Source organism: Podospora pseudocomata, chromosome 7 (genome assembly GCF_035222375.1).
Source record: "Podospora pseudocomata strain CBS 415.72m chromosome 7, whole genome shotgun sequence".
NCBI classification, from domain to species: Eukaryota; Fungi; Ascomycota; class Sordariomycetes; order Sordariales; family Podosporaceae; genus Podospora; species Podospora pseudocomata.
The window spans coordinates 3,739,297-3,765,207 of record NC_085891.1 but is presented as its reverse complement, the minus strand read 5'-3'; the positions used below and the strand labels follow the sequence as shown (position 1 = coordinate 3,765,207).

At 50.8% G+C, this 25,911-nt stretch overlaps 10 protein-coding genes and 1 non-coding gene across 11 annotated transcripts; 9 read left to right on the top strand and 2 right to left on the bottom strand.

The window, feature by feature from the left end:
* Positions 1 to 1,852: 1,852 nt before the first annotated feature.
* On the top strand, positions 1,853 to 4,142 carry QC762_700920 (uncharacterized protein; the record flags this gene model as incomplete). Its single annotated transcript, XM_062892955.1, has 3 exons — positions 1,853 to 2,838; positions 2,899 to 3,364; positions 3,429 to 4,142. 3 exons carry the CDS (start codon positions 1,853 to 1,855, stop codon positions 3,984 to 3,986), a joined length of 2,010 nt encoding a protein of 669 aa, XP_062739955.1. The 3' UTR covers positions 3,987 to 4,142.
* Positions 4,143 to 4,601: 459 nt separating this feature from the next.
* Positions 4,602 to 5,351, top strand: QC762_700930 (uncharacterized protein; the record flags this gene model as incomplete). The annotated part of the gene is made up of 1 exon (XM_062892956.1): positions 4,602 to 5,351. One exon carries the CDS (start codon positions 4,602 to 4,604, stop codon positions 5,349 to 5,351), a length of 750 nt encoding a protein of 249 aa, XP_062739954.1.
* Positions 5,352 to 5,802: 451 nt separating this feature from the next.
* Positions 5,803 to 6,271, top strand: QC762_700932 (uncharacterized protein; the record flags this gene model as incomplete). Its single annotated transcript, XM_062892957.1, has 2 exons — positions 5,803 to 5,912; positions 6,019 to 6,271. The coding sequence occupies 2 exons, from the start codon at positions 5,803 to 5,805 to the stop codon at positions 6,269 to 6,271; spliced, it is 363 nt and encodes a 120-aa protein (XP_062739953.1).
* Positions 6,272 to 8,473: 2,202 nt separating this feature from the next.
* Positions 8,474 to 8,911, top strand: QC762_700935 (uncharacterized protein; the record flags this gene model as incomplete). The annotated part of the gene is given in 3 exon segments (XM_062892958.1): positions 8,474 to 8,518; positions 8,526 to 8,782; positions 8,845 to 8,911. Coding segments are annotated over 3 exon segments (369 nt in total).
* Positions 8,912 to 11,480: 2,569 nt separating this feature from the next.
* QC762_700940 (uncharacterized protein) lies at positions 11,481 to 13,734 on the top strand (the record flags this gene model as incomplete). Its single annotated transcript, XM_062892959.1, has 2 exons — positions 11,481 to 11,862; positions 11,930 to 13,734. 2 exons carry the CDS (start codon positions 11,481 to 11,483, stop codon positions 13,732 to 13,734), a joined length of 2,187 nt encoding a protein of 728 aa, XP_062739951.1.
* Positions 13,735 to 14,359: 625 nt separating this feature from the next.
* Positions 14,360 to 15,864, top strand: QC762_700950 (uncharacterized protein; the record flags this gene model as incomplete). Its single annotated transcript, XM_062892960.1, has 2 exons — positions 14,360 to 15,181; positions 15,238 to 15,864. The coding sequence occupies exons 1-2, from the start codon at positions 14,840 to 14,842 to the stop codon at positions 15,862 to 15,864; spliced, it is 969 nt and encodes a 322-aa protein (XP_062739950.1). The 5' UTR covers positions 14,360 to 14,839.
* A 64-nt stretch (positions 15,865 to 15,928) lies between these two features.
* QC762_0115590 lies at positions 15,929 to 16,020 on the bottom strand. Its single transcript has one exon. It is a non-coding gene; the product is annotated as a tRNA-Glu (tRNA).
* Positions 16,021 to 18,074: 2,054 nt separating this feature from the next.
* On the top strand, positions 18,075 to 18,743 carry QC762_700960 (uncharacterized protein; the record flags this gene model as incomplete). Its single annotated transcript, XM_062892961.1, has 1 exon — positions 18,075 to 18,743. The coding sequence occupies one exon, from the start codon at positions 18,075 to 18,077 to the stop codon at positions 18,741 to 18,743; it is 669 nt and encodes a 222-aa protein (XP_062739949.1).
* A 644-nt stretch (positions 18,744 to 19,387) lies between these two features.
* Positions 19,388 to 19,786, top strand: QC762_0115570 (uncharacterized protein; the record flags this gene model as incomplete). Its single annotated transcript, XM_062884352.1, has 1 exon — positions 19,388 to 19,786. The coding sequence occupies one exon, from the start codon at positions 19,388 to 19,390 to the stop codon at positions 19,784 to 19,786; it is 399 nt and encodes a 132-aa protein (XP_062739948.1).
* A 2,200-nt stretch (positions 19,787 to 21,986) lies between these two features.
* On the top strand, positions 21,987 to 23,581 carry QC762_700970 (uncharacterized protein). The gene is made up of 2 exons (XM_062892962.1): positions 21,987 to 22,844; positions 22,903 to 23,581. The coding sequence occupies exons 1-2, from the start codon at positions 22,639 to 22,641 to the stop codon at positions 23,363 to 23,365; spliced, it is 669 nt and encodes a 222-aa protein (XP_062739947.1). The 5' UTR covers positions 21,987 to 22,638; the 3' UTR covers positions 23,366 to 23,581.
* A 169-nt stretch (positions 23,582 to 23,750) lies between these two features.
* Positions 23,751 to 25,712, bottom strand: QC762_700980 (uncharacterized protein; the record flags this gene model as incomplete). The annotated part of the gene is made up of 5 exons (XM_062892963.1): positions 23,751 to 24,015; positions 24,111 to 24,268; positions 24,336 to 25,022; positions 25,131 to 25,343; positions 25,392 to 25,712. 5 exons carry the CDS (start codon positions 25,710 to 25,712, stop codon positions 23,751 to 23,753), a joined length of 1,644 nt encoding a protein of 547 aa, XP_062739946.1.
* Positions 25,713 to 25,911: the final 199 nt, after the last annotated feature.

Genomic DNA, 25,911 nt, shown 5'->3' with positions numbered 1-25,911 from the left:
GACGATAACAGCTCAATGGTTGATGGTAACCCCCCAATGCACGATGAAGCCACCTACCTTACACACACCTCCAACCCAACCGAGATGCCAATAGTTCCCGGACCCGAACGGAGGAACTTTCGTCTCTACAAGGGTCGGGTGGGTTGCGAGTCAAGGCCAAACTCCACCGATATGGAGAGAAGTGCTGTGCATCCGTACGGGCATGTGCAAGTTTGCTGCCTTGGTTTTACAACGGATATTTTGAAGGATTGAACGCTCAACCACCCACTATCCACTAGGCGTACTTGGTCTAGCTGGACCGAACAGCGCAACTCCCACGGCCCATCTCCTCCCCACAGGTCTGGTCAAAACCTGCTTTTCAACCTGTTGAATCTCGATCTCTTCGCCGCAAGTTGGAACCATCACTCGAAACCCCCACCTGCAACGCAAAAAATACCCCCTATCCCTGGGGCAACACATGATCCGTAGCGGACGTGTGGAGCGCCAGCAGAACTGTGAGAAAAGTGATGATGTTGAGCAGCACTAGGAAAAACATCTCCGGAGAGCAGAAGACATATCTAGACTAACAAAACTTGTGCCTGGCCGACAGGGCGGAAGCCCTAAGAGCAACCTAACTGAATCCGGGAGCAACTCATCCTCCCACAGGATGTCTGCTTCCTTACCTAATGTTATAGGTCTAGATGCGCTCCTATCTATGCCCCCATTCATCTTTTATTTACCTACCTACTCTCTTAAATGTAACCCATTTCGATATGTAAGCCATGAAATAATTTCTCTGACGATCCCCCTTTTACTGGGAGATGGGTTTGTCAGCCATTCTAGAATTGTAGATTTCACGATTAATCCCATGCTACCGACCATCGAGTGAAGGAAGCTCAGTGTTTTCAACAACGGAGGTACTGTCACGGTCCACTCGTGATGATGAGCGGGCTACTCGTGGAGTTTGTTTACCTGGTACCTAGGTAGGGAGTTGCTTTTAGGAGGCGATCTTGCAACACCTTTTCGTGGAAGAAGATTAGCGTAAAACCAACAGTGATCAATATGTCATGGGCTGAGTGGCTAAGGAATCCGTTATTTACCGGAACTTATCGAAGTATATCAAAAGTAGACCTTGTCTTTAAAAGGGCGTTCTTTCGTGTTGGAACACCTAAGGTAATCATTAACAGAAGGCGATGACTTCTTACTCGCAAGATGGGGGCATTAAAACATACTTGAGATTTCCCCAAAGAGAACTACGATGGCTTTAAAGATAGTACATAAGTATCTAAAGATAGTAAGTAGGTATTTAAAGATAGTAACTAGGTATTTAAAGATAGTGAATAGGTATTAAAAGATAGTTACTAGATATCTAAAGATGGTAGAGATGCGTATATTCTTTCTCTTCACCACTTTATATCATATCGATGTCTCTTATTCTCTTGTCAGCATACCCCTAACAGCACTTTCCATTCTTCCTTCTGTCCCTTACAAAAGCCGGAACTGTGATGGGTATCCACAGAATCTATAGTTAAGTCATGTTAAGTTCTGATTTCCACCGGTTGATGCAATCCCGCATCCAAACAAACGGCTGAATGCGTGTGCCGATGTGGAGTCTCTACCGCGTTTCAGACGGCTCATCGGGTGATCTACGCGAGATCTGGCATGGGTCGAACCAGGTTCGATCCACGGCGGTTCGGTTGGTCTTGCGACCATTGGTGGAAGAGAACGCCGGAACTGGGTCCATGGTGGTGAAAAAATTGATCATCAATAAAAGGTCCGAGTAGGGCTGTCTTCGGAACTATACTCGAGCAAACGAACACTGAATTCTGTGGGCACGGGAAGATCTGTCCGTGTAATGCTTCCTGGGCTGCAAATGCCGCATTATAGAAAGAGTTTAAATTTAAATCAACAAAAGATTCTCTTTTTGCGTGAATGGACGGCATCCGATGGAAAAAATTTCTCTCTTGGAGGCGATTTCATCATGAACGACATGGCTTTGGTTGAGCTGCTGTTTCTTTCGCTTCTTACAATACCAGGCGTCCATGCGCTTCCTCCGCGCAAAGGTATAGCATGGCCTGCCCCAGTCCCTGCTTCTTCAGTACCCCCCATCGAGTGGAGTGACATTGGAGCTCCCATCTTTCAGCCATCGGGCGACTTTCCCCAGGCTCAACACTCGTCAAGCAAGAAGGTTTCTGCCGCAAATATCAACTTTGCCTCGAGTTCTCTACCACCCGTGGTAGACTGGCGCAACCGATCAGGGGTCAACTTCATCACCACCCCTCAAGACCAAGGAGTCTGCCAGTCTTGCTGGGCCTTTGCCGTGACAGCCCTCATCGAATCCCAAGTCAGGATAGAACACTCTGTCTGGTCAAAGCGAAGCGAGGCAGACGTTCACGATGGTATCGGGGCGATTTGTGAGACTACCGGCAGTGCAGAAGCGACACTGCAGTATGTTGCAGGGAATACCAACTCCTCGACCCACGGGGGTGAGAAGCCGGGCATTGCTGACTGGGCGTGCGATCCGTATCAAGACAGTACAACAGCGCATGTCCACTGCAGTGACCGGTCGGGGAGAACTACGCATATCGGTAATTTCCAAGCTATTGGTGCCATCGAGGATCAAAAGAGGTGGCTCCATGAGTACGGACCTATCGTGGCAACATTTATCCTGTATGACAACTTTGGTGAGTGGAAGCCTGACCCAACGAATCCACATCATGTGTATGCGTGGGACGGTGTATCAGGCAATACAGGCAACCACATCGCCCTGGTGGTTGGTTATGATGATGAAAGAGGGACGTGGATCATGAAGAATTCTTGGGGCAAGGCCTGGGGTGACGGAGGGTTTGTTTATTTTGCGTAAGTCTGTTCTGTTCTGCGTTGGCTGAAGTTAAGGGGGCTAACCAAGGCTGTACCCAGATACGATAATGCGAACATCGATATTTGGGTCAAATATGGCCTCAGAAACGTTAACCCCGACCCTTGGACTCGGAGGAGGCACCAAAGCGGGAACATGATGCAGTCCGGGGACGGAGAGACTCATAGGAACTTTGAGCTGCTTTTGTCTGACCCGGTCAAGGGCATTAGACACATCTCGAGGAACGGCGACACTGGTGAATGGAGCGAGGTGTCACAGTTGTCAAGCGATGAGGGTGTGAGTGTCCTTGGTCAGCCGTCCATCATTGGAACCTCCAGAAATCGAGACTTCCATGCTGTGGCTGTTACGGAGGATAAAAGCATACAGCAGTGGACCTACACGGACAAGAAGTGGTCGCAGGTGTCGAGCCTGGGGCAATCGAAAGTGGATGGATTCACGGGATTCACGCAGATTGATGACGGGTCCTTGCTACTTGTAGTAAGGCATATCGATGGGACTTTAAATGAGGTTAGTGGCCTGCCGGCGGATCAGGCGTGTTGGGTCTGAACTAACCAAGGTCATCACCGAATAGTACCGGCAAGAGCCTCAGTCCACAGCCTGGAAAATGATGCAGTCGCCAATTGCAAAGAACATCACCCAGAGTGGTGCAAGCCTTGTGCAATCCAACATTGGATTCGACATGTATGATCTTTCCGGAAACTCTCACGGCAATCTTTACACAGTTGCCGTTCGGAAAAACGGCAAGATGCAAACGTTCTGGAGAGAAGGAAAGTCGGACACATGGAATGAGGGCGAGGCTTTCGGAGAAGGAGTCCCAGGGGACGCAGTTCCTGTCATGATCCAGGACAACTTTGACACAAAGGATGAGACTACTCCGTGCGGCTTTCAGTTGGTTGTTGCCGTTAATGGGTCTGTGGAGCACTGGCGATGGCGTCCACAAATGGGAGAACAGTGGGAAATGATCCAAAGGGTAACAGCTGGCCCGGGTCAAGAGGTAAAACAAGTCTGGAGTCTGGTGCAAGGGAGCTCCGCTGGGAAAATGCACATGATTACCGAAAGTCGAGAAGGCATGGCGGACTATTGGGAATGGGATGGAATGTGGTCGCTGATCGATAAGTTGGAGGTGTAGACAGGATGACAATACCGTATCGGTGATGCGAGTGATGGAGGGAACCGGCCGCGGCCCAGCTACAAATGCACCTAAGGAGAAGAGCCTCTCGATCAACTATCTTTAAACATCTCTCCACCAGCTTGAAAAGTTTAATTAGCATCTTTTATTAGGGCCTTTGCACAAATGATGGCGTTCATTACCTATTTTCAGCAACCAGAGTGGCCGCCTCGCCTGTCATGGCCATCTCGGTGTAAACGCGTAGGTAGTCATGTCGAAGAAGGTCACATGATTGTGGACGGTTGAATGGAGATTTGGAGAAGTCAGGTGGACAACTCAACGTATCGAAAGGAAGGGAACTAGGTACCTGTTTCATATCCGTCGTTCATTCGACAAGTTGGGGCCCCAACTTGTTTATGTTGTTTTCTCTACAAATTGAAAAATAGAAAAACGAGACCTCGTATACCTTTATGCCTCTTAAACTTGTACCTGGGCAGGTACCTTGGAACAATCCAAAGCTTGATGAGGGACTGTGTGTAACCCTAACCCTAGGATATGATAACGTGACGACACCCTGAATTGGCTGTTCCAGGGGGGTGACCCACAGTTTGTTCCCGTGTATTCCGAACCAGCAAGATGGCGATGCTGTCTATCTGCACCATCCCTCCGACCGCAGGACACGAAAATACCATAATCTTCCTTCACGGCCGCGGAGACACAGCCAGAAACTTTATGCACTCTTTCCAGGAATGGCGCGACTCGGAATCACGATCCCTCCCTGAGCTGTTTCCCTCGGTCCGTTGGGTCTTCCCTCAAAGCGAGTTGCGCTCTCCTGTTAGATTCCCCGGCGCCCGCATGTCGCAATGGTTTGACACCTGGGACATTGCCAATTTACACGAAAAGGAAGAACTTCAAATCGAGGGCCTGAAGGAAAGCGTCGCAAGTATCCGGTTGCTTGTGGACAGGGAGGTGGCCAGCTTGGGTGGACAGCGAGAGAAAGTCGTCCTTGCAGGGCTGAGTCAGGGCGGCGCGACGGCTGTGCATACAGTTCTCAACGTAGCCAAAGGCCTTGGGGGTCTCATGGTCTTCAGTGGGAGGATGCCCTTTTCCGGCAGAACATTAGCCAAAATGAGATCGATATTGGATCTGGCCGAGGTCCCCGAGGACGACAGCGCAGTGCGGACGACACCCGTGCTGGTGCAACACTGCACCGACGACCCTCTTTCTAGGGTCCAGAATGGACGGGAGGTCCGGGACAGCCTCTCAAGCTTCGGTGCTCAGGTGGAATGGCGGGAGTATCCGACTGGTGGGCATTGGTTTCACTCTCCGCATGGTATGCAAGACGCTGCCGCCTGGCTACGTGCCCGGGTGTTCAATGAGAATTGATTGATACACGTTTGGTTGCTATCACGCCACTTGGGAACTTAGCATGACTCTGACCCCACGAGACCGGACGGCAGTGTGGGTCCAAACGCCGTCTTCACCCGGCGACACGGACTTGTTGTCTCAAGCTATACCTAAAACGCCGCATTTGGTCTCGGTCCGCTGCGGCGTGGGCGCCGGCATTGGGTCCGGATCACGAAATCTCACCCTACTTGGACACGTGGATGATAATACCGAGGCAACCTCTTCCTGTCCCTTTTCCCGCCAGCATCAATCAGTCACTGCAAGGACAAATCATTTGGGACGTTGATTCATCTGATACAACGCGAGAAGACGTCTAATCATCCATCCCTGTCATGTGTGAACTTATGGGGCCCTCGCCAGTTTTGCCACAGATTGAACCTGAAGCTCGTGTCATCCATGATCCATCCGTTGTCACTCCGGGTGTCGGCGAATGCGTCGCCGCACTAATAAACAGCAACTCCCCGCTTCATCGTTTTCACCCTTCTTGAACTTTTCTTCAAGGTCCAACTCCCCCTCAGTTCTGCTCAACCGGACAGTCCCGTACGTATAATTTTGAGAAGATTGCGCATCATGCAAGTCGTTGCTAATATCCAGTACTCGATTAGATCAGTTGTGGCAGACAATCACCGCTCGCTTGTTTCAACAGATTAAAAATGGCCTTCATCACCAGGCTTGTCAGCATCACGAACTTTGCCGTTGCCACTACAGCGCTGTGTTTCCAGGTGACCGTTTTATATCCGTGGCATAAGCAGCTCGACGAGGACTTTGAGGCGCTCAAGACAGAACACCTGAAGGTACTGGATGCCATCAACAAGCTGACGGGGAGTCAACTTAAACCCGTTGAACCCGCCCATCCTCGAAAGGGATCCAGTCTGTGGGAGAAGATCTCAGGCCGATAAATGGACACCAAATAGCAGGGAAGATTTGATGGGATCAAGCGTCATGCTGCCGATACGCCATGATCGCCAGGTCGGATGCAGTGGAGTCCCGGAGCTGCCCCGAGGTCCGTGCCAAGCATCACCGGCCCGATGACATCACCCCGGAGGTGAATTTCCGAGATGGGAACCCAGCACACCTCTTGAAGTCTCTCTACACGACGGTCACGATTTATGACGATAAGGACAGAGTCGGGTCTCTTTGGACAATACTCATTGGAACGGAGGCTAGGGAGGGCCGATGGTCTTGCTGACACTGAGACAACGTTTACTGACAAGACCATGTCTATTTTTATCTCTATTTAATATACACGCCTTTTAATTTGATGCAGATTTACTTCAAAGACGCCTATTGCCCCTGCTTTACGTCTGCACATCAAAGACATTGGGCAACTCAACACCACTGTGGCAATGCACACGAGCTTCTTTCGTGGCGGAGTTTGGGGATGTTGAAGGCGAGGAGCATGGTGCGGCAAACTGACGAAGCTTCTCATTACATGATACAGTCTTCTGGCAAGGCTGACATTGCTATGGATTCACCTCAGAATTTACAAGTGTTATGCCTTTTTCGCTGTTGCAGCTCTGTGAGTTCGCCTTGTGCGCGGAGCATAGTGGCGCAGCGACACCACGGCGAGGCAGCCAACCGGCTTACCTGTAGGCCTCCTTGAGACTTTATCATTCCTGTACGATTGAGCTATAAGTACAACTATTGAACCGATTGTTTGGAAACTTTGACCTCAACTGCAGCCGCGTGCGTACTTTGCAACTTGGTTCGAGTCACAATGTCCATTTCACTCACAGCACCAGATCAAGGCGCGTCTCAGAAGGTGAACTTCGCAGCCTTCCCACGCCTACCAGCTGAGATTCGACGAGAGATCTGGAGCATAGCTGCTTCCACCGCTGGAAACACTCCGTCGGTCTCGCTCACCCCAGGCATCAGCTTCTACACCAAGCAGCACATGTCACAAGACAACCAAACCATTTCACCACCTCGGTTAGTTGTCCAGGAACCCTACAACCAAGCCCTTCTTCAAACCAACACCGAGGCCCACGACGTGGCGTTGATGTCGCCGGGTCCCATCCGGGATTATAACCCCGAAACCGACATCCTGTACATGACCATATCCGATGCCTTCATATACTTCATAAGCCACGAATCATGCCAGAATTGGGCATCAAAAGTTCAGCACATTGCGCTACCGTTGGGCCAAGCAGGAATAATGGGTGAGATACCCGTTTACACACGCGAACCGGGTCGGCTACCAGCTCTGAAAACCATATCGATTGTTTTCCCCGCTTCATCGGGCACGTTTTCGTGCTTTCAGCCGATGGAACAGCTGGATGAACAGCTTCAAAATATGGCCTTGAGACGCTTGACCGACGTGGAGCTCGAGGGAATCACGGTCAATTCACAGTTTAACTACAATACCTGGGCCGGTGATCTACCATTCAATTACTCCAGCACTGGGGCCAGATATCTGGCTGCGTATGGGGAGGCCCTGAAACGCGAAGCAAAGGTGGTTCGTGTTAGTCAAGAGTATTCCCTGAAAGAAGGGACGACGATTCAGTGGGAGGGCAGGTGTTTTGAGCCGTGGTCGAGCCGGAAGAGGTTTTGTGATCGCGTCATGTATTGAACATTCAAGTCTCGGACTACACCATGGTGCGAGCTAAGAAAAATGAATTTTATACCATTACCTTATCGAGTCGTGTGTGCTGCTCTTCGGCCGTGTCTATGCGTTCCTTCCCCGTTGTGTTTTGATCCCTGATGCCATTCGACGGTGGTCATTACTCCGCTCAGCGACGTGTTTTCCCATTCTTATTGTAGCAGTCTCCGTACCTTCCAACTCTTTCCAAGCCAGACTCCGCTGCCTGTCGGTTCCAGCCCTGACGGCTGCCTGTTCACAGACCATGGTTGGCCACCCCCGCAGGCCAAATATTTACCACCAATGGACTCAGTTCATCAACGGTCAGCAGGTGGATAATCTTGCTCGACCATTCGTTGGATTCATGATCACGATTCCTCGCAGTCCTTCGGATTCGACAACCTACTTCAGCTCCCGTGAAGAGATCGCCAGTGTTCAGCGGTTGGACTTCAGGGTCTAACATGGGGAGTTTACTGCCCGTGCTGTGCCCCTGTCAGCCACCAAGAGGGCTCTTCTCCAGCCCATGGTGAACAAAGGCGAGCGAGTGGACCCATCGAAGCTCGCTGAGATCGTCGGTTGTCATTACCGTCAAGGATGGCAAGTCTGCTCAGTTGGTCGACCTCGGGATGCCGACCACCACTGCCACCGACGCCGACGACAAGGCCCTTTTCAACAATGGTCTTTTTGATGGAGTGCGTCTGCTGGAATTTGCTGCTCAAAGACGGTTCACCCTTGTTGTCCTATCTCTCGATTGTGTAAGGCACACCAACAACTGGTTCTTCGACAAGTTGCCTTTGGACAAGGCGCTCATTTTCAATGGGTATCTGTTCGGGTAAGTTGCATTGCATTTCGTGTCCTGGTTTGTCAATGCACTAGAACTGACATTTCTTTTACGCCATGGGACATCGCCAAGTATAACGAACTCATGCCAAATGCTCCAGAGAGGGATTGCGTTTGTTAGTGATAATTAGGGGCATGAGCAAGCGACTCGGGGGCATGAGCGAGAGATTGGGAATCTAGTACGAGGGCTAGGAGATGGATGTGAGGGTCTGCAAACGAACTGTAGTGTGGCTAGGAGCCGGATGTGAGGGCCTGGGAACGAGCTGTCGTGTTGTTATTTTTCGTTTGCTAACGCTTTGCGTCTGTAGGGTTCTAATCGTCTCCGGTTCAAGTCGTCAATCGATCGCTGTGTTGGCGAGGTTAATGCTCGGTTTGACATTGCTTTCGAGTTGCCGTCTTCCACTGAAGTTGCCCTCTTCCACTGAGATTGAGGACGACCCCGAGATGGACAGGGACACCAAAGTCTGGCCCCCGTATTACCTGGATACGGATAAGTACAACACTATAAGGCCGCGCCCGGATCTTGCCCTAATAGTTCGCCGCCCCGATCGGTTTGACTTGGGCTTCAGAATTCGCCAGAGGGCCCCCCAGAACTATCCGAGTCTTCAGCAAATCAACCTCAAGTTCGACGTGGGTCTCAGTATTGCCAAGAGAAGATTTAACGCTGTTTACAATGCGTTCGGTTGTAACCCATACGACCGCGACTCCAACCCCGACGACTGGTTCAAGCACTTGCTCAAGCGCGACCTTCTCACCGGTTCTGGGTTCTGGAAGTCTCTGGCAACTGCCAACATGAACCTTCGGCCATCGTCGAGGGAGGCAACAGGAAATGAGCCTGTGGACGACATGGCGACCATGGCACTTCGGCGGCCCCAGTCACTTCCTTGCTTCTCTGTTGTGGACAACATTTACCCCACGCCGAAGGAGCTCTGCCTTGGCTACGTGGTTGAGGGACTGCGAGATGAACTCATGAATATTTTACCGTGGCTCGCATGAGCCTCTATGTCATCCTGGGGTGTGCTGGAACTGGCATGACCCAGACGCTTGCTGCCATGGTGGGAGGCAATCATTGGCCAACAAGTGGCAGTTCAAGCTATCCGCTGCATTCTGGTTGTGGCTCACCCTGAAGCAACTAGAGGGAAACACTTTTCTTTTGCCCTATCGTCTCAGGAAGCTCAGAGAGTCCATCCGCGCTGACCATACGTTCGCAGAGATTGTTACTTGGTTGAGGGTGAGCAGGAAACAGATTTGGGCCAACAATCGGCGGAGAGCGCACGTGATCTGGAGATCAAGATCATTAGACTCTTGGGGATGGTGATCAAGGAGGCCGATGTGGTTTGTACCATCCACATGCTGCCGGCGACAAGCAGTATGCGGATTTCAACGGGACCGCCGAGGCTGTGGTGTTGGACGAGGCTGGTAGTATGCTGCAGCCGTATACTCTCTTGGTCTGGAGGAATGGGTTGCGGCCATATTTTATGGCTGGTGATGAGAAGCAGGTTGTGCCGACGGACACGAGGCAGCATTTGATCAACCCCTTCGCGTCCCTATCGAAGGTCTCTGTGCTCAAATAACTTCAGCGTATCGACTATCCTGTTTTGTATTGTAGTGCCAGATGTATCAGGCGTTGGAAGATAGTAAATATGTTTTAAAAATGTTGATTTATAGGTACCTTGATAGATAGTGAGTAACGCCTCGACGTGAAGAAATTGATTATATAGAGCTAATGTGATAAGAAAAGCCACCTGGTACGCAAACACCACAGCCAGTCATTATGGCGCTGCAGCAAAAGGGAATCAGGGAGGGTGTGGTAGAAGGTCGCCACATTCTCTTCTTTTCCTCGCTCCCCTTCGCCAACTCGCACCACAGGGCAGTTTGCACCAGTTCAGTTCTCACCTCAACCTTTGGACCACAGTCCTGATGCCGATTTAACCGTGTTCCACCCGTAACACCAGTGGACTTGGCTCAGCACTTGGCTCCCTTGGCTCTCGCTTGGCTTTCGATCAAAGAGCTTAAATCCTTATACCAAGCAGCAAAGCCAATCAAGATCCAAAACGTCAGAAACCAGCGCAACATCGCTCATCCCGATCCTGGGTCTCAAAAGGCCGCCACTTCAGGCTGCAGTCTTTCAAGCCTTTTGCCCCTGTCTGGAAAACCACAGCCTCCCAAAAGCAGCTCCATTATATTCGCCGAAAATAGAACTGCCGTGATCTCAACCCCATAGCCGCTCCACCAAGCAAGGCAGCGCGCTACCTTTATAATTCTTACTCTACCACGAGGACGACTAAGGAATGGCAGTTCCAGAACCCACTATTAATAGCTGAAAAGGGTTTGATGGGCCAGTGGATCAACAACGGGCACTTGCTCAGAAAGCGCTGGGCAAAGGCCGATCCTAGCCAGTTTGCTGATGATCGAACAGGGAGCCATGTCAAATAGGGGTAGCCCTTCTCATCGCATCAGTCCTCGGCGTCAGCTTCTCATCCGCTGGCGATGCTTGGCATCAGGCTGCTGACACCAGGATTCAAGGTCAAAATCCTTAGGGACCGCAACCATGATGATCGGGAACATTTCTCACCGTACCGAGCTCTTGCAGCCCTTTGCCTCTATTCCTTCTTGTCCAGAAGAAGTGGCACAGGTTACCACCCTACCTACCACACGACACACCACGGCAGAGACAATACGCGCACACCATGGCAAACGAACACCTCACAGTCGATCCGGACGAGGACAACGTGCCTCTGATGAAGAGCCCTGTTGTCCGCGTCAAGTCTTTTCCCAAGGAAAACCCATCGCCAGCCGACGGTCAAGGGGGCAAACCCAATCTCGAAAGCCTCGGTTGGAGGGAGTCGGACGATGATCACCCAGAGTTTGAGAAGCACGCCGAAGCGACGAATATCGAGGTCTTTTACGACCTCTTTTTTGCTGCAATTCTGTGCGTTTTTGCAGAGGTGCAAGATGTGACCAACTTGCAGCAGCTCAACAGCTTCATCGCTTACTTTGTGCTGTTGTGGCTGGGCAGTTGGGCTCTATTGGGCCTCTTCGATGTCCGCTTCATAACGGATAGTATTTTTGGTAAGTCTTCCCTCCTGTCGGGCTGGGCATTACTCATAGAGAGTATGACTAACCGTCAAGTTCACAGAACGATCCATACGAGCGGTGCATTTTGGTGTCATGGTTGGCTTCGCAGTTGTTGCACCAACGTGGTCCCTATACGAAAATAAATCCCAGACATACCGAACCCTCTCCCTTATCCTCATGGCGTCTCGGCTTGCCATGGCCTCACAATACGGATCCATCATGTGGCACATTCGAAGATTCAAGAAAACCAGGCTACCCATGGGGATGATGGTGGCATTAAATCTTGTTTCTGCCATCATCTATCTCGGCGTTGCATTTGCCTTCAAGGACGGCACAGACAGCAAGCTATACGCCATTTGGTTCATCATGGTTGGCCTGGAGACCCTCATCACCATTCTCTTATCCCTTAAGTTTCAAGTTCTGAGCTTCTCAGGCACGCATATCGTCTCCCGCATGTCGCTTCTCAGCTACATCTTCATGGGCGAAGGGATTATCACCGTCCTGAGCGCCGTCACCAAGGTTGTGATAAATCACAATTCGTGGACAAGCGCGACAATAGGCAACGTGGCCGCGGGAATCTCCAACCTCTACCTCATTTACATGATCTACTTTGACTGGAGGAGGAACCTGAGGATGCCGCTTTATAGAGAGCTTCTGTGGTCATTCCTCCATTTCCCCTTCCACCTCTTTTTAAAGCTTTTCATCCTCGGCTCATCGCAGTTTGTCATCTGGTGGAAAGTTATCGAAACTTATCTCTCTACCAACAAGATGTTCATGACCGCCTTGAAGGCAGGGGATGACCCCGGCTTTAATGTCACCACATCGTGGTTCGTCTCAACCATCAACGGAACTCTCAACGAGGTGTTTCAGCTCTACAGGCCAAAATATGATGTAACCCCTCAATCGATCAGCGATGGGTTGGCATTGCTCATGGAAATCCCCGATGACTTCTGGGCCACAGTCCAGGATTTACCAGAAGAGGAATTCTTGAATAATGAAACAGTCAGCCACATCACCAACGCCTTGACGGAACTGCTTACTGCTATGCAGAACTCACTCTTTGCAACATTCAATGTCAACGGATACTCGGCCTTTGAAGGTAGCGACGAGGTTTTCAAAAACGCTGCGGAACTAGAGGAACGGGTTTGGGAGCTGAACTGGGGCAAGTTCAAGCTCGTTTTCACCTACGCCTACGTCGCCGCGGGGCTCACACTCATCACGATGAACCTCCTCTACATCGTCTCTCGCAACGGAGGCTGGACTCCCTTCAACTACGTCCGCAAAGGTCTCAACTTCCTCATTGGCGTCGGCCTTTGCCTGGTCACGTTGATAACCCTCAACACAGAGCAGGTCCTTCAACTCTGGGGGACACCCTGGCCGTTGCCGATTCTTGTCATTACCCTCTTTGTCGTTCTCATCCTCAACCATCTGCCTCAACCACCACCGATTTTCTTCAATGGAGCCAACACAAAGCGCCTGGGTGGTGACAAGCGGAAGAAGCAGAAGACCGGGTGGGGTGTTGTCAGGCAGATGGGCTTCAGAACTGGAGCTGCGCCGGCTGAGAAGGATACCGGGTATCCAGGTGCTGGGTCTGCTCACCCACAGGAAGGGTATCAAGCGCCTGCGCCGGGGTACCAGCAGCAGGACTCGCCGGTGGTTTCCGGGCAACAACGCCAATATGAGCAGCAATATCTCCAACAGCAGCAGCAGCAGCAGCAACAAGTATATTCTCAACAACAGCCACAGTATCAAGAGGTAGATATTGCAGGATATCCCGAGCGACAGCAGTATCATCAAGGATATCAGCATCACCAACAGCAGCAAGGTCAAGGATATGGACAGGCTCCGTATCAGCAGGGCTATTGATTCGGCCTTCTGTTGCACCAAAAATCAGTGTGGGATGATTTTTTTTTTAGCGGGAGTCTCAAAATGGTTATTTTATACATGTAAATATCGTCGTAGTTGGTGTAATTGTTGATGTCAGTGTCATCATTCAATGGAGAATCATCGGGGTTCATTGGGGTTTTATCTTGTTCGGTAGACTGCAGTGCAAAAGCTATGGGAAGACCGTCGTCTCCTTCAGCGGTACATGTGCGAGTTCATCATGAATGGTCTGAATATGAAGCTGGAGCTTACATCCGTGGACGTTTAAATGCCATGGCGTACCTAATCTGTGTCATGACACAGATCATTGTCTCTTCTTGTGCAGCGAGCGGTCCGGGAACTGTCAGCGTCATGGGATGCTGCTTTCCCCATATTCCCGAATTGCCGACTTCATGGTTCTCCACCCCCGCATGCTCTCGATCGATGTTTGGGGAGTTGGCTTCCCATCCCACAAAACCCGCCACCAATAGCATGCCGTAGGTGGTCCCCCCACTTCCTCCTCTTGGGTCATCCCTTTTGTGACATCCCCATCAAAACAAGGGCATTGATGCTCCAAAAGCATCGAGACAAGACAGCTGCTCGAACAACAGACAAAGAGATGAAGACAATTTTGACTTTCAGCCTCCGCGGAAATAGCCTATTCCAGCCGGCTGCCGGCGGCCGAGGCACGAGGCGTCAAAAGGCTTGGGCTCTCTATCCACCCGGCCGCTATCCCTCTTTGGGAGTTTCCCTTAGCAAATCTGACGTAAACGCCGAGAGAGAGCCACGAACACAGTTGACGGTTGGCTCGTTTGGAGCAAAACATTTAGTCACAGGTTGACCCTTCCTGCCCTTTTCGAAGCTGGGAGCTCGCTCGTGGCACCATGGCTTTGTATGGCAACATACCGCTTAATAAAGATGGATTCTTCGTCAGCCATGCGATCGTCCAGGGTTTTGCCCGCTCTTTCCATTGTGTGACTGGTGTTGCTCCTCCCAGAAATTCCTCCCTCCAGTCTCACGTCTTAAAACTCCACGAGTACTCCAGATGCCATGAAAAGAATATCAGATCGACCTTTTCACCATCCAGTTCACTGACATCGCAGCCAAGATGTCCTTCATCCGCTCACCCTCCAACACGCACGTAACCCGAAAACCACCCACCGAGAAGCCAAGGTCGTCATGGTCAACACTCCACTTCGATGTTGACGCCCACGTCAACCCGTTCTTTCCTTCCTCATTCCTGCCCCGCTTTCCCCGGGCCGTGGCGCACTTCCTCGGGTACCGCACCCCTCATCCTCCAGCGGCGCATCCGAAGCCACCACTGGGCAATATTCCCATGATATTCTGGGCCGTGGTGGGGATATTCAGCAGCTTGGCCTTGATCGGGGCTGTAGGGCAGGAGATTCCGGCGTTTGGGGAGAAGGGGGTGCCGGTTATCATTGGGAGTTTTGTATGTTGTGTTCCGGCTCTTGTTTCTCTCGAATGTGTTTGCTGATATCAACATAGGGTGCTGCCGCCGTGTTAGACTTTTACGCAATCGAGTCGCCGCTTGCCCAGCCCCGCAACGCCATCCTCGGTCAGATATTAGCTAGTATCACGGGGATTATCGTTTGTAAACTGTTCGCCTTGCTGGGGCCTGAGGAGTTTGAGCGTGTTCGATGGCTGGGAGGGGCGCTGTCATGCGGTCTCGCCACGGCGGTTATGGCCCTGACGGGAACGGTGCACCCGCCTGCTGGAGCCACGGCTCTGATGGCAGTGGTGGATGATGATGTGAGCAGGCTGGGGTGGTATGTGTTGGTGCCTGTCTCACTGGGGTGTGGCCTCATGCTGATAGTAGCCCTGCTTGTTAACAACATCCAGCGGAGGTTTCCATTCTACTGGTGGTCACCTAGTGAGACGGGGTTGTTCTGGAACCAAGCGGCGAGACGAGAGCAACAGAGACAAAAAGAAGAGGAAAGCAGGCCAAGGCTGGAAAAACCTGGGGCATCGGCCACCAGCAGCACTGATTCTGAAAGAGGGATGGGGGAGGATGCCGAGGTGGTTATCAAACGTGGGGAGGTCATAATACCCGAGGGGATCACATTGCGGCCTGAGGAGGTGCTGTGGTTGGAGACCATCAGTCAACGGTTATGAGGAGAGAAAGAAGGAAATAATAATACGAAAAATAGACTTGACATGAACCAAAAAGAAGTTGATACTCGGATACCGGGAGTCGAACCCGGGGCTGTTGAGAGAACAGACACTTCTGAGAAGTGAGAGTCAACGATGTTACCGCTACACCATACCCGATGAGGATGGTTCCGATTGGATTGATGTGGTGGTGGGGTGGAATTAGGGTTTGTATATGGCGACGTGCTAAGCTTTTGTGTGGTGGAGTTAACGGTGGAGTTCTCTGCGAAGATTCGTAGCCAGCCGCAAACATCTTCTCGTTTTCATGCTCCACTGACAATGCAGGATGCCGTCAAAGTGGTAGGGTTGCGACAGATCTACGTGGACACATATTGTGGAAATACATTGGAACATCTGAGCTGACATAGAAGAAAAGAGGATGTTACGATAGAGTATGGCTCATGGTGAGAGTCCATGGCAACAATGACCAAACCGACCTCCTTGCTGGCGACTTTTTTGACCTGTCAGCAATGCTCCGAACACCGCGGTCGACCTTTCGACCACAAAAGGCTAGCTTCAGTCAAAGCATCGGTTCAAAGCTGGCTCGACATGAGCTACCCGGGAGCTGAAGTCATATTAAGCATGGAGACCGTCTTGTCGGTTTTGACGCTTTAGAATATTGGGGTTGCCACTTGTTGGAGAAACACACATGCATCACATTGTTTCCACGGGAAGGGGTAGTATGGGGATGTCGTTTGGCCGCAATGTGAACACCAAAGCCCCAACGAGCATGATATGCTACCTAGAGAGAGTACATTGGCAGCCAACTCTACTTGGATACCTTACAAAGAAGTTTGGATATTCAGCATGGAGCTGTACCAGCATTATTGGCGATTTGGCAAAATAGGTCTTTAACTTGGGAAGTAGCTGAGTTTTACGGTTCAGGAAAAACTACAGAAGAGACTGAAGGTGATCCCCCATCTAAAATTTCGCTTGGTCTAGAGCATACCTAGCTCTCTTCTGACACGGTTATCAGGCTATTTCGGTCAAAATGCCTGATTTTACCTGAAAAATCTTTATTACGAGCGATTACGATTTAAGAGGACTGTGACGAACCCCTGTACAGAACCTCTGAAAGGGATACTGGTTGAAGGTAACTTCTGACAATTGGTTCGGTGTAGCTAAACAGTGCACAACAAGATGTCTCAATGTAAACACAAGATACCGTGAATACAATCTGTATTGCATACTGCGGAACTGTCTATCTACGCCAGCCAGTTCCTCCGTATATATAGACCTTCCCAAATCGTGATCAATCTGATCAGTGCCCTGATCACACTGATCACTCTGATCAGTCTTCCTGTGCTGTGATTGGCTCCCCTGGGTGTTTCCCCGCTTAGCCCCTGCTCCCGTGGTTCCACAACCAATCGTTATTCCTGTCCATATACCAGGGTTGTGACAAGAACCTCTGAAAGGGATACTGTTACAACCTGTCAAAAGTACGATGCACTCTATGAGGGTCAATATTATGGGGGTTGCAACTGTGTGCTTTTCTTGCTTGTTTTTCTCTCTGTTCCTGCTCTCTTTTATAGACCTTTCTGCAGGATTCATTCTGTCACATGGTCAACAACAGGTCGTTCTAACAAAGAGCTACTGAGAGTAGATTGTAGACAAATGAACTTGATTGCTTGCATGAGGAATCAGATTCCTCGACATGAGGAGCGCTGGGCACTCCCCCCTATTTATGCGAAGCTATCTACATATGTTTCTGAAGTATCTTTGTACCTTGCTCAGTGTGCTCAGTGGTCTTGGCGGCTGAGCAGACTGAGCAACCTTTCATGATCGATGTGCTCAGTGTGCTCAGTGGTCTTGGCCACTGATCAGACTGAGCACCTCCTGATTGGTCGTATGGGGGCTTATGGGTCTTTCCATCCCTGGCCCAATGATTGGCCGAGGTGTCCCAGCACCTCAGGTACCACCCAGTGGTTCCTGTACGGGAGTATTACGCTTGGGGCGTAACATTTGCCTTGATGGTGACTTCCACCTATGAAAAGTCCGCAAAAAGAAAAGAAACATGACCGTACATTGTGGGGCCTTTCGGGTCCCTCAACTATTTCCCCGTGAATGCCCAACGGTCCGGATCTCTCTCTCTCTCTCTTTCCTTTCAAGTTCCCCAAAACACTTCCCAAACCAAGACTTTCGGAAGCCACCCACCAGACCTCACACAGCTCACAATGTCCTCCTGCACCACTTGCAGCAAGCCAGCCTCCGAGGTCCCCCTGAAGCGGTGTGCCAAGTGTACACTCACCGAATATTGTTCCCGCGAGTGCCAAAAACAGGACTGGAAAGCTCACAAGAAGATCTGCGGCAAGCCAGGCCAGCCAGGGGCCGAAGGACGCCCCTTTGCCAACAGCATGCATTCCCAGCCTCACATGGAGGGTAAGAACTCCTTCGGCCAACTCAACCAAGGTTCCTGGCTGCATGGCCGCCCGGAAAAAGAAGTCTACAAACTACTCGTCGATGTATACCGCCTCCGCGCTGATGACCAATACAAATTTGAAGGAGACGCCGATGAGGATGGCCTCTACGGTGGCGCCAGGGACTCCATCGAACCTTTTCGCCGCTTCCTAAAGGACGTTGAGAGCAAGTCTGAATTGCTGCCGGCGTGGTGGAATGAGGAGAAGGCCAAGGCATGCATTGAGTTGGGATCCTCGGGTGGATGGTCCAGCCTGCGTTCGGCCGTCGAGAAATCAGATATTATCGACCATTATGGCGACGGGTTTCTTCCTATGCAGATGCGTATGTTTGGCGAGTCTGTGTATGGGCACGCGCCCGGAGCGGCGAGCGGGGCTGGTGCGAGGATCCAGCAGCTGATGATGGCAGGTGGAAGCATGATGATGTAAGGCTGTATCTTGAACCCCGAGTGGGTTCGAGAGCTACCGGCGCCAACCCTGTGGGGGACTAGGGGTTAAGTTCAACGGTTACATGTCAAGTCATGGTACTATTTCCGACATCTCGGTCAGAAATATGTCTTGAGAGAGGCTTGTTCAATGTACGTAATGCGGAAGGGCTATTGCCGGGCTACAGACAGTGCGGTGGATCTGGAAGACAAGAGAAGGTCGCTTGAGGTACGGTGCTTTACCATAGAAAGAAGAGTTAGGCGAAAATATCACGGCGCTCTGGGGACGAAGTAGGATCGCGGTCCCAAACTCCAGCCGAAAGTGACATCGCCAAGCCACCAAAGACATCCAAGCCAGCTACTTGGGACGTTCTAACTCTACACCATCTCATCGTACTCCGATTCGGGTCGATTTCCGCGGCATGTACTCATATCATGGCCTGATAATGCCGTCTTCCGAGCTCGGCAAGTCCAACGCTGCCCGTGGGGTTACAGGATAGGGGACGCTTGCGATCTTCCTGCGTCCATCGACTCAAGATAAATAGGTAGGCACCTTCCCTGTGACCCATCCTATCCTACAAACCCAGTATCTCCAGATACAGCACAGGTGCAACATCCTACCTTAGTCTACGCCTCGACTATCCGAACATGAAGACCACCACCCTCTACCTTATCCTCACCGCTGTTGCCGGCGTCCTTGCCGCCCCTTATTCCGAGATAGAGGCAGCCCAGCTTGAGACCAGAGCTACCTGCAAAAGCCCAAGTATTTGCTCTGTGTTTTGGTCAGGCAGATGCGAGGCATGGTGTGGAGACAAAGCTTTTCTCCCACATGACCGGGGACGGCTGCAAAGGCCTTGGTGCGAAGAAGTGCTGCTGCAGAAAATGAATGCCCAACTATGGTCGATAAGGTATGTCAATCCTCGTGGTGAGCTGCTTCACAAGGACACCACTAATCCCAACCATCAGCAGGAATACTGCTCGTCCCAAGCATATAGACACGAGCTCTGCTCACCGGTGACGCAATGCAACCCATTGGATTGGCGTTAATGTGGGAAGGCTGGATAGGTAGACAGACCGCAATGTAAATAGAACCTCTCGCAGAAAGATGTTTTCGAATTTGGAGTATTGTCTTTATATATGCCAAACATCGCTAGCCTTTCTGGAAACATGTCGTTAATCTGGAGTCGATGCACATGGTAGGCACCCCACAAAAACCGTCAAGCCACAAATCACACCATCACCAGAGATTAGGTCGCCTATTGGCCAGGGTCTGTAATATGAGTAGGGATCTTGTACCACTGTTGAGATGATCAAATTGAACCAGTAGGATCCTGACTACAACCAGATACCTGAGTAGGTTGTTGGGACCTGGTTTTGAGTCAGCATGGGGGAGGTACCCATAGCTGTGGTGGCCATTGGAGTGCGACATCGGTAGGAACGTTATATATCAGTCCGGGAGATGGCATGGCAGCCTGTACCGAGACGATGACGTCTGCTCTGTAGTGGAAATTGGTACTTGGTCATCCATGTGCGTGTTTGTGTAGGATTAGCGGCTACTACACACCCACAGTCTATTTGGTATCAGCGCTTTTGAAGGCGTTGGGCCAGTGTCTATGTCAGAAAGTCGTTTCAATATTCAAGTGAGTGAATAGGCAGCATGGTGACGAGAATGGCTGTGAAATGGCGTATGTGGCTAGGTGAACAAAGTCTTGTCATCAATGAAGGTGGAAACCCGTGAGTAATTACCGATGCGCTTCAAGTCGATCCAGGGTCATACACGATGAATATATCTAGTAGACTCTGTGTCAGCTTCAAAGGTTAATTGGGGCCTGTCAGCTAGCCACACAGCGTCCATATTAGACTCAATACAGCCACCATTGGAAGTTGGCTAGAACTTTGCATCTGGTGAGACTGGGCCGGTGTGGCACTGTGGCAGCAGCAAAGCTAAGGTAATCCTCTGGCCGTCGTGACTGGAACAGGATCCATGTTACCGGAACATCCGATGCCCTTTCCCAGGAGCGTTCATAAACTCCATCTGCTTTGCAACTTGAACGCAAGGGCTGTCGTCAGTCCCGATGAATTTCCTTTTTACCCAGACTGTTCAGGTTGATATTCTATCCCTCATCAAAGGGTACAGCGGCATGAAATGGTGCTCTGCAAGTCTAGCAAGTGGATGATACCCGTTGGGTGCCGTGCGTCCTTTCTCGCAGCGTTTCCTAATCACGGCCGAGTCAGATGAGGATCCCATCGAAATCTCTGCTCGATATTGATATCCTGCAGATATAGCTCTGCAGCCAAATATGCAACTGCACTGTGACTACAACCTGAGAAGTCCAACTCTACCGCAGTCGGGGTGGTCTGACAATAGAGACTGGGTGTCAAGTCATGTAGTACTCGGTGGAGATCATTTGTTCAGCTTTTGCGTCCAGACCGTTTATTTTGCTTGGCCTACCTCCCCGAGGTGTTATTCAAGAACCATCACCTTCCCGCTTAGGTTTTTCTTAGTTACTCGGGTAGCATTCATGCCCCTGGCAAGCTGTCGTCTAGGCCATCAGCCTCTTCAGGGGGCGGCAAGACCTGGTAGCACAACCCCACAGAATGGGGAATCAGGGGCCCATTGAGACATGCATGGACGGAGATCAGATCGTGTGTAATAAAAAAGAAACGGGTAATAGCTAAAACCCCCGATGGCTTGGCATCGGCCATGTCACGCCTGCACGCGTTGACCGCTGAATGGCGCGGAAAACAATCCCGCAACCGCGGTTCACATATTGCAGCTACAAAGGATGTGTGCATGGGGGAGCCTCACGTCACAATCGATCTGCATCAGGGTCTCATCGCATCCACCTACCGTGACACCGACGCTACTCTCTCTTGTCTATCTTTGGAGGCGAACCCGTTGACCGAAGCAACTTCTAGACGCTGTTCAAAGAGTCCTGGCTCCAACAATTTCTGGTGCAACAGTGCATGCAGCACGCCCCCTTCTGGCCACGCTTACTTTACTGTTTTTTTCCTGCTGGCGGGACTTGTCCGGTCAAAGAACTTGGGCAAGTGGCTGACACTCTATTGAATTATATTCCCTGCCGGCGCCCGGCGTGAGTCCATCTTTGCAGCTCGGCGTTTGTTGTGGAAAATCGGTGAGCGTAAGAAGCAGAAAAGTACGTACTAACTAGGTACAGTGTGGTAATCCGAGGGCTGGCATATGCAGCTTTCTGCTTTAGATCCTTGCAAGCTCAGGGACCTTGGGGAACGGAACGATCCGCATCCCTCGCCGTTGAAGATCTGGTTTTCCAGGTAGGTAATGACTGAGCACCAACCTTGAGTGCAATAAAGGATTATACAAAATTATGGGCACACTTCTATCAAGAACCGCAGTCAATCATCTAAGTCGGTAGGTATCTTGCCTAGTCACCTTCATGTCACGATTTTCCCATCAGCATTGGTTACACAACCTCAAAGGTCTTGGCGATATCTTGACGAGATATTGAGGCTATTTCGATCCACGGATCGTACGAATGATTCAGGGGTCCACTTGCATGTATATCTCTTTTGGGCTGCATGTGATATTGTCTTTTCTGCATGCCAGACATTTTGTCGTTAGCCGGGCGTTCGAGGCTCGTCGAGATGCGATCATGCAGGTGCACTCCGTGTTTACCTTCTTGGGAGAGTACCAATGCAGAGTGGTATCGAGTCAATGGTGTTGGGGACACAGGAGGTAGGCCAGACGGGACGCAATCAGTCAACAATATATCCACAACCATGAAGAAACAAAGAGGATGATTCCTCGAAGTCTATAAGTAAGACGACCACCCTCGATGTTGTCATTCTGATCTCTTCCCCCATCATCAGTCACCACATCCTCTACAATCTCAACCAAAGATCTTTTCCAACCCATCAAGATGTACTCCATCCTCGCTCTTGCCGCCCTCGTCCCCGCCGTCGTCGGGCAAACTTTCTACGGCTGCTATACGGAAATTCCCACTCGGGCTTTGACCGGCGCGAGCACCGCGGACTTTGAGGCGATGACCGTGGAGGCTTGCGAGACATACTGCACCGATCCCACCCGTAATTTCACCCTCTGGGGACTAGAATATGGAGGCGAGTGGTAAGTCAAAGAAGCTCTCCCCGTTTCCGTATCATTCGGTATCTAACAAGTCTCACAGCTACTGTGGCAACTCTCTTGACACAGGTTCCTTCCCTACCTTCCCGGAAGATTGCTCCATGCAATGCACTGGAGACGCCGGTCAGACATGCGGAGGTCCAAACCGCATCTCTCTCTGGGGCAGTTCTGAGGAGGCCCCTCCACATACGCCTTATCCTCACCCTGAGGTCTCCGCCCCAGTGTACCAGGGATGCTTTAGCGAGCTCCCCGCCCCCGATCGGGCTCTCGCTGGAGGCTTTGGCTTCTCCCCTGCGGCCATGACAATCGAACGCTGTGCGGATTACTGTCTCAACTCTGGATTTGTCTTCTTTGGACTGCAATACATGGCTGAATGCTTTTGTGGCCATGAGCTAGATGCTTTGAGCGTCCAACTCGAAGACACGGATTGTGATTTGGCCTGTACTGGTGCTCCCACCGAGACTTGCGGTGGTTCAAGCAAACTCAGCGTTTATCAGTGGATTTAAGGCGAGGGATGAATGGGGATGGGTGAAGAGAAACCGGGGTTTGTTTCACGAAGTCTGGCCGTAGTTCCTTGGATTTGACAAGAGTCTACTTGTCGGTTGAGAAGGATAGTGCTTTTGGCCATGAATATACAAGTACCTGAGAATGTTACTACCCCATCAAGGTCCCTCGCGGTGACCGTGTCCTTCTGTGTTGGCCGGCCTCTCGGCGGCACTTAGGTAGGAGTCCTTGTCCTGATTGATAAGATAATGTAACCAATCTGATCCAATGGAATGATACCAGGATCTAGCAACTCTCTGACCCCGATCGCAGAGTAAGGCCACCCAAATATCTTACCTAGGTACCCAGGCACCTTGATGTGGGACCCCAATAAACTCAAGTCCACGATCACCGTCTTTCCGCCGCCGAAAAAACTCTCAATAATTCATATGCGGATCCAGGTGAGATCTCAGTGCCATCGTAACAAGCGATAGCTCTGAAACCCGGTGTGGTCTCCTTTACCGGGACATGGTTGACAAGGTCAAATGAGAGCTCTGTATGACTGAGCCAGGTCAAGGTGAACCGTCCCTGCCAGACATCCTCAACCCAATGGGGGTCAGTATTCTCCCAATCCAGTGCGCTGGTCATCTGTGCTACTCCACAGAATCGCCGACTGGTGCAGTGTGTGTCAGCTTCATGTCTTTATAAGATACCTTGCCTACCTCCACCAGTAATAGGTAATTTGCATCATGTGAAACGATTACTTACCTACCAATCACGGAGAAGAATAGAACCACATGGCCTTCGGATGTCCGGTATCCTTTGTCAAGGATCTTGTTGACACGCTGACTAGAAGTCCACACGCTCTGAGCAGCGCTTGTCTCAATATCTGTGGCGTTATCGGAGCGTAGAACATAAAACCGAGTCTAAGGTGAAGAAGAACGCCGTTAAATCGTGCCATTGGCTGGCAAATGGACAAGGAGAGAGACAAACCTTCTCGAACTCAATAGTATGGAACTTGGGAGATAGAAGAATAATATCAAGCCAGAGGTACTTGAACTTTGTCAGGAGCGCGTCGCTGTATGTCTTCGATCCTTTGCTCGGCCAAGTTCTACTGCCGATTGTCGCCCACGGATTCTTTGTGGAAGGCTGTAGTGAATCAGATGGAGCGGAGTCCTCGTCTGAGTCTGCTTCCGAGTCCGGGATCTCTCTTACTGGAGAAGGTTCAGTTGCTTCGGTGGCCTGCATTAACCAAGGGTGGGCGAGGGCAGCAGCAGCAGTCGGTCGAAGTATTGGATCCGCTGCAAGAAGGGCCGCGATGAAGTCCTGGCAATCGTCTGTCAAAACCTCACCTTGACCACGGGCAAAGTCGAGAGCCCGTTGTCCAAAGACATATTTGGCGTAATCGCCCGGCAAAGGAAAGATATCGCGCCCAAGCAGCAAGGTCATTGCAATTACACCAACGGCCCAAATATCGACCGACATAGTGTATGCAATCGTGGTATTGTTGGTTCCGGTGTTGTTGGCATAGTAACCCAATACCTCGGGTGCCATATATCCCAAGGTCCCGAAGATTCGCATGGTGTGAAAGCGTGTTACACCCTGCATAGCTTGCTTGCTGATTCCAAAGTCGGCGATTTTGACGTGCCACATCGGGGATGTTGAGGCAATGAGTATATTCTGGGTATGTCGATGTGAGCTAGGTATTTACAGGCAATAACGACTGACTGTATTGGGACACATGTGCCATGGCCGAGGACATGAAGAACACGTAGTATCACCACTTACCCCTGGCTTCAAGTCTCGATGCGCAAACCCAGCATCGTGCATGTGTCGCACACCTTGAATCAGCTGCCACACGATCAGGCTCGTGTCAAATTCGGAAAGTGGAGGCGAAGACCTTCTGAATCTCTCTAGGTCACTCGATGGAAGATATTCCATGGCCAGAAACACAGATTCTTGGTTTTCGAACCACCCAAAGGTGCGCACAAAGAAAGGGTCATACTAGCAAGTTGCTGAATGTTAACTTTCATTGGATATTTCCACCACACGGTGCTTGCATACCTCTGGCTGTGAGAACTTCACCACTGCTTCCAACTCGGCTCTATAATTCCACTGTCCTTGGTCTGGGTTTTGAGGAACCTTTCTCATCTGTTTCACGGCTCGTACCATTGGACCATGATATTTCTCTCCACTGGAGTGAACTCGACGCTCCTCTTTTCGCACCACGCCAGATCCTCCATAGCCAATTTCTTCTCTCAGATCCCAGATTTCATTAACAGTTTCAAGATGGTGGACAACAAAATTCGGGAGGTAAAATTCTGTCACCAGCCGAGAGGAATTAACCAACTCGGATATACCTTCAGCCATGGTCACAGCATCCAAACTGCCTCATATATGGGTAAGTCAAGCTCTAAGTGATACGACAGTGAGGAACGATGGCAGTATTTAACATCCATATTTATGCCTTGGATTTGAGCGCGTTTTTAGTTTTCAGCGCGACCCCTGTCTTCAGCGCGTGTCCAGAAACGAGCTATGGCGCTGTGGCTTGCTTGGCCACATGCAAGCG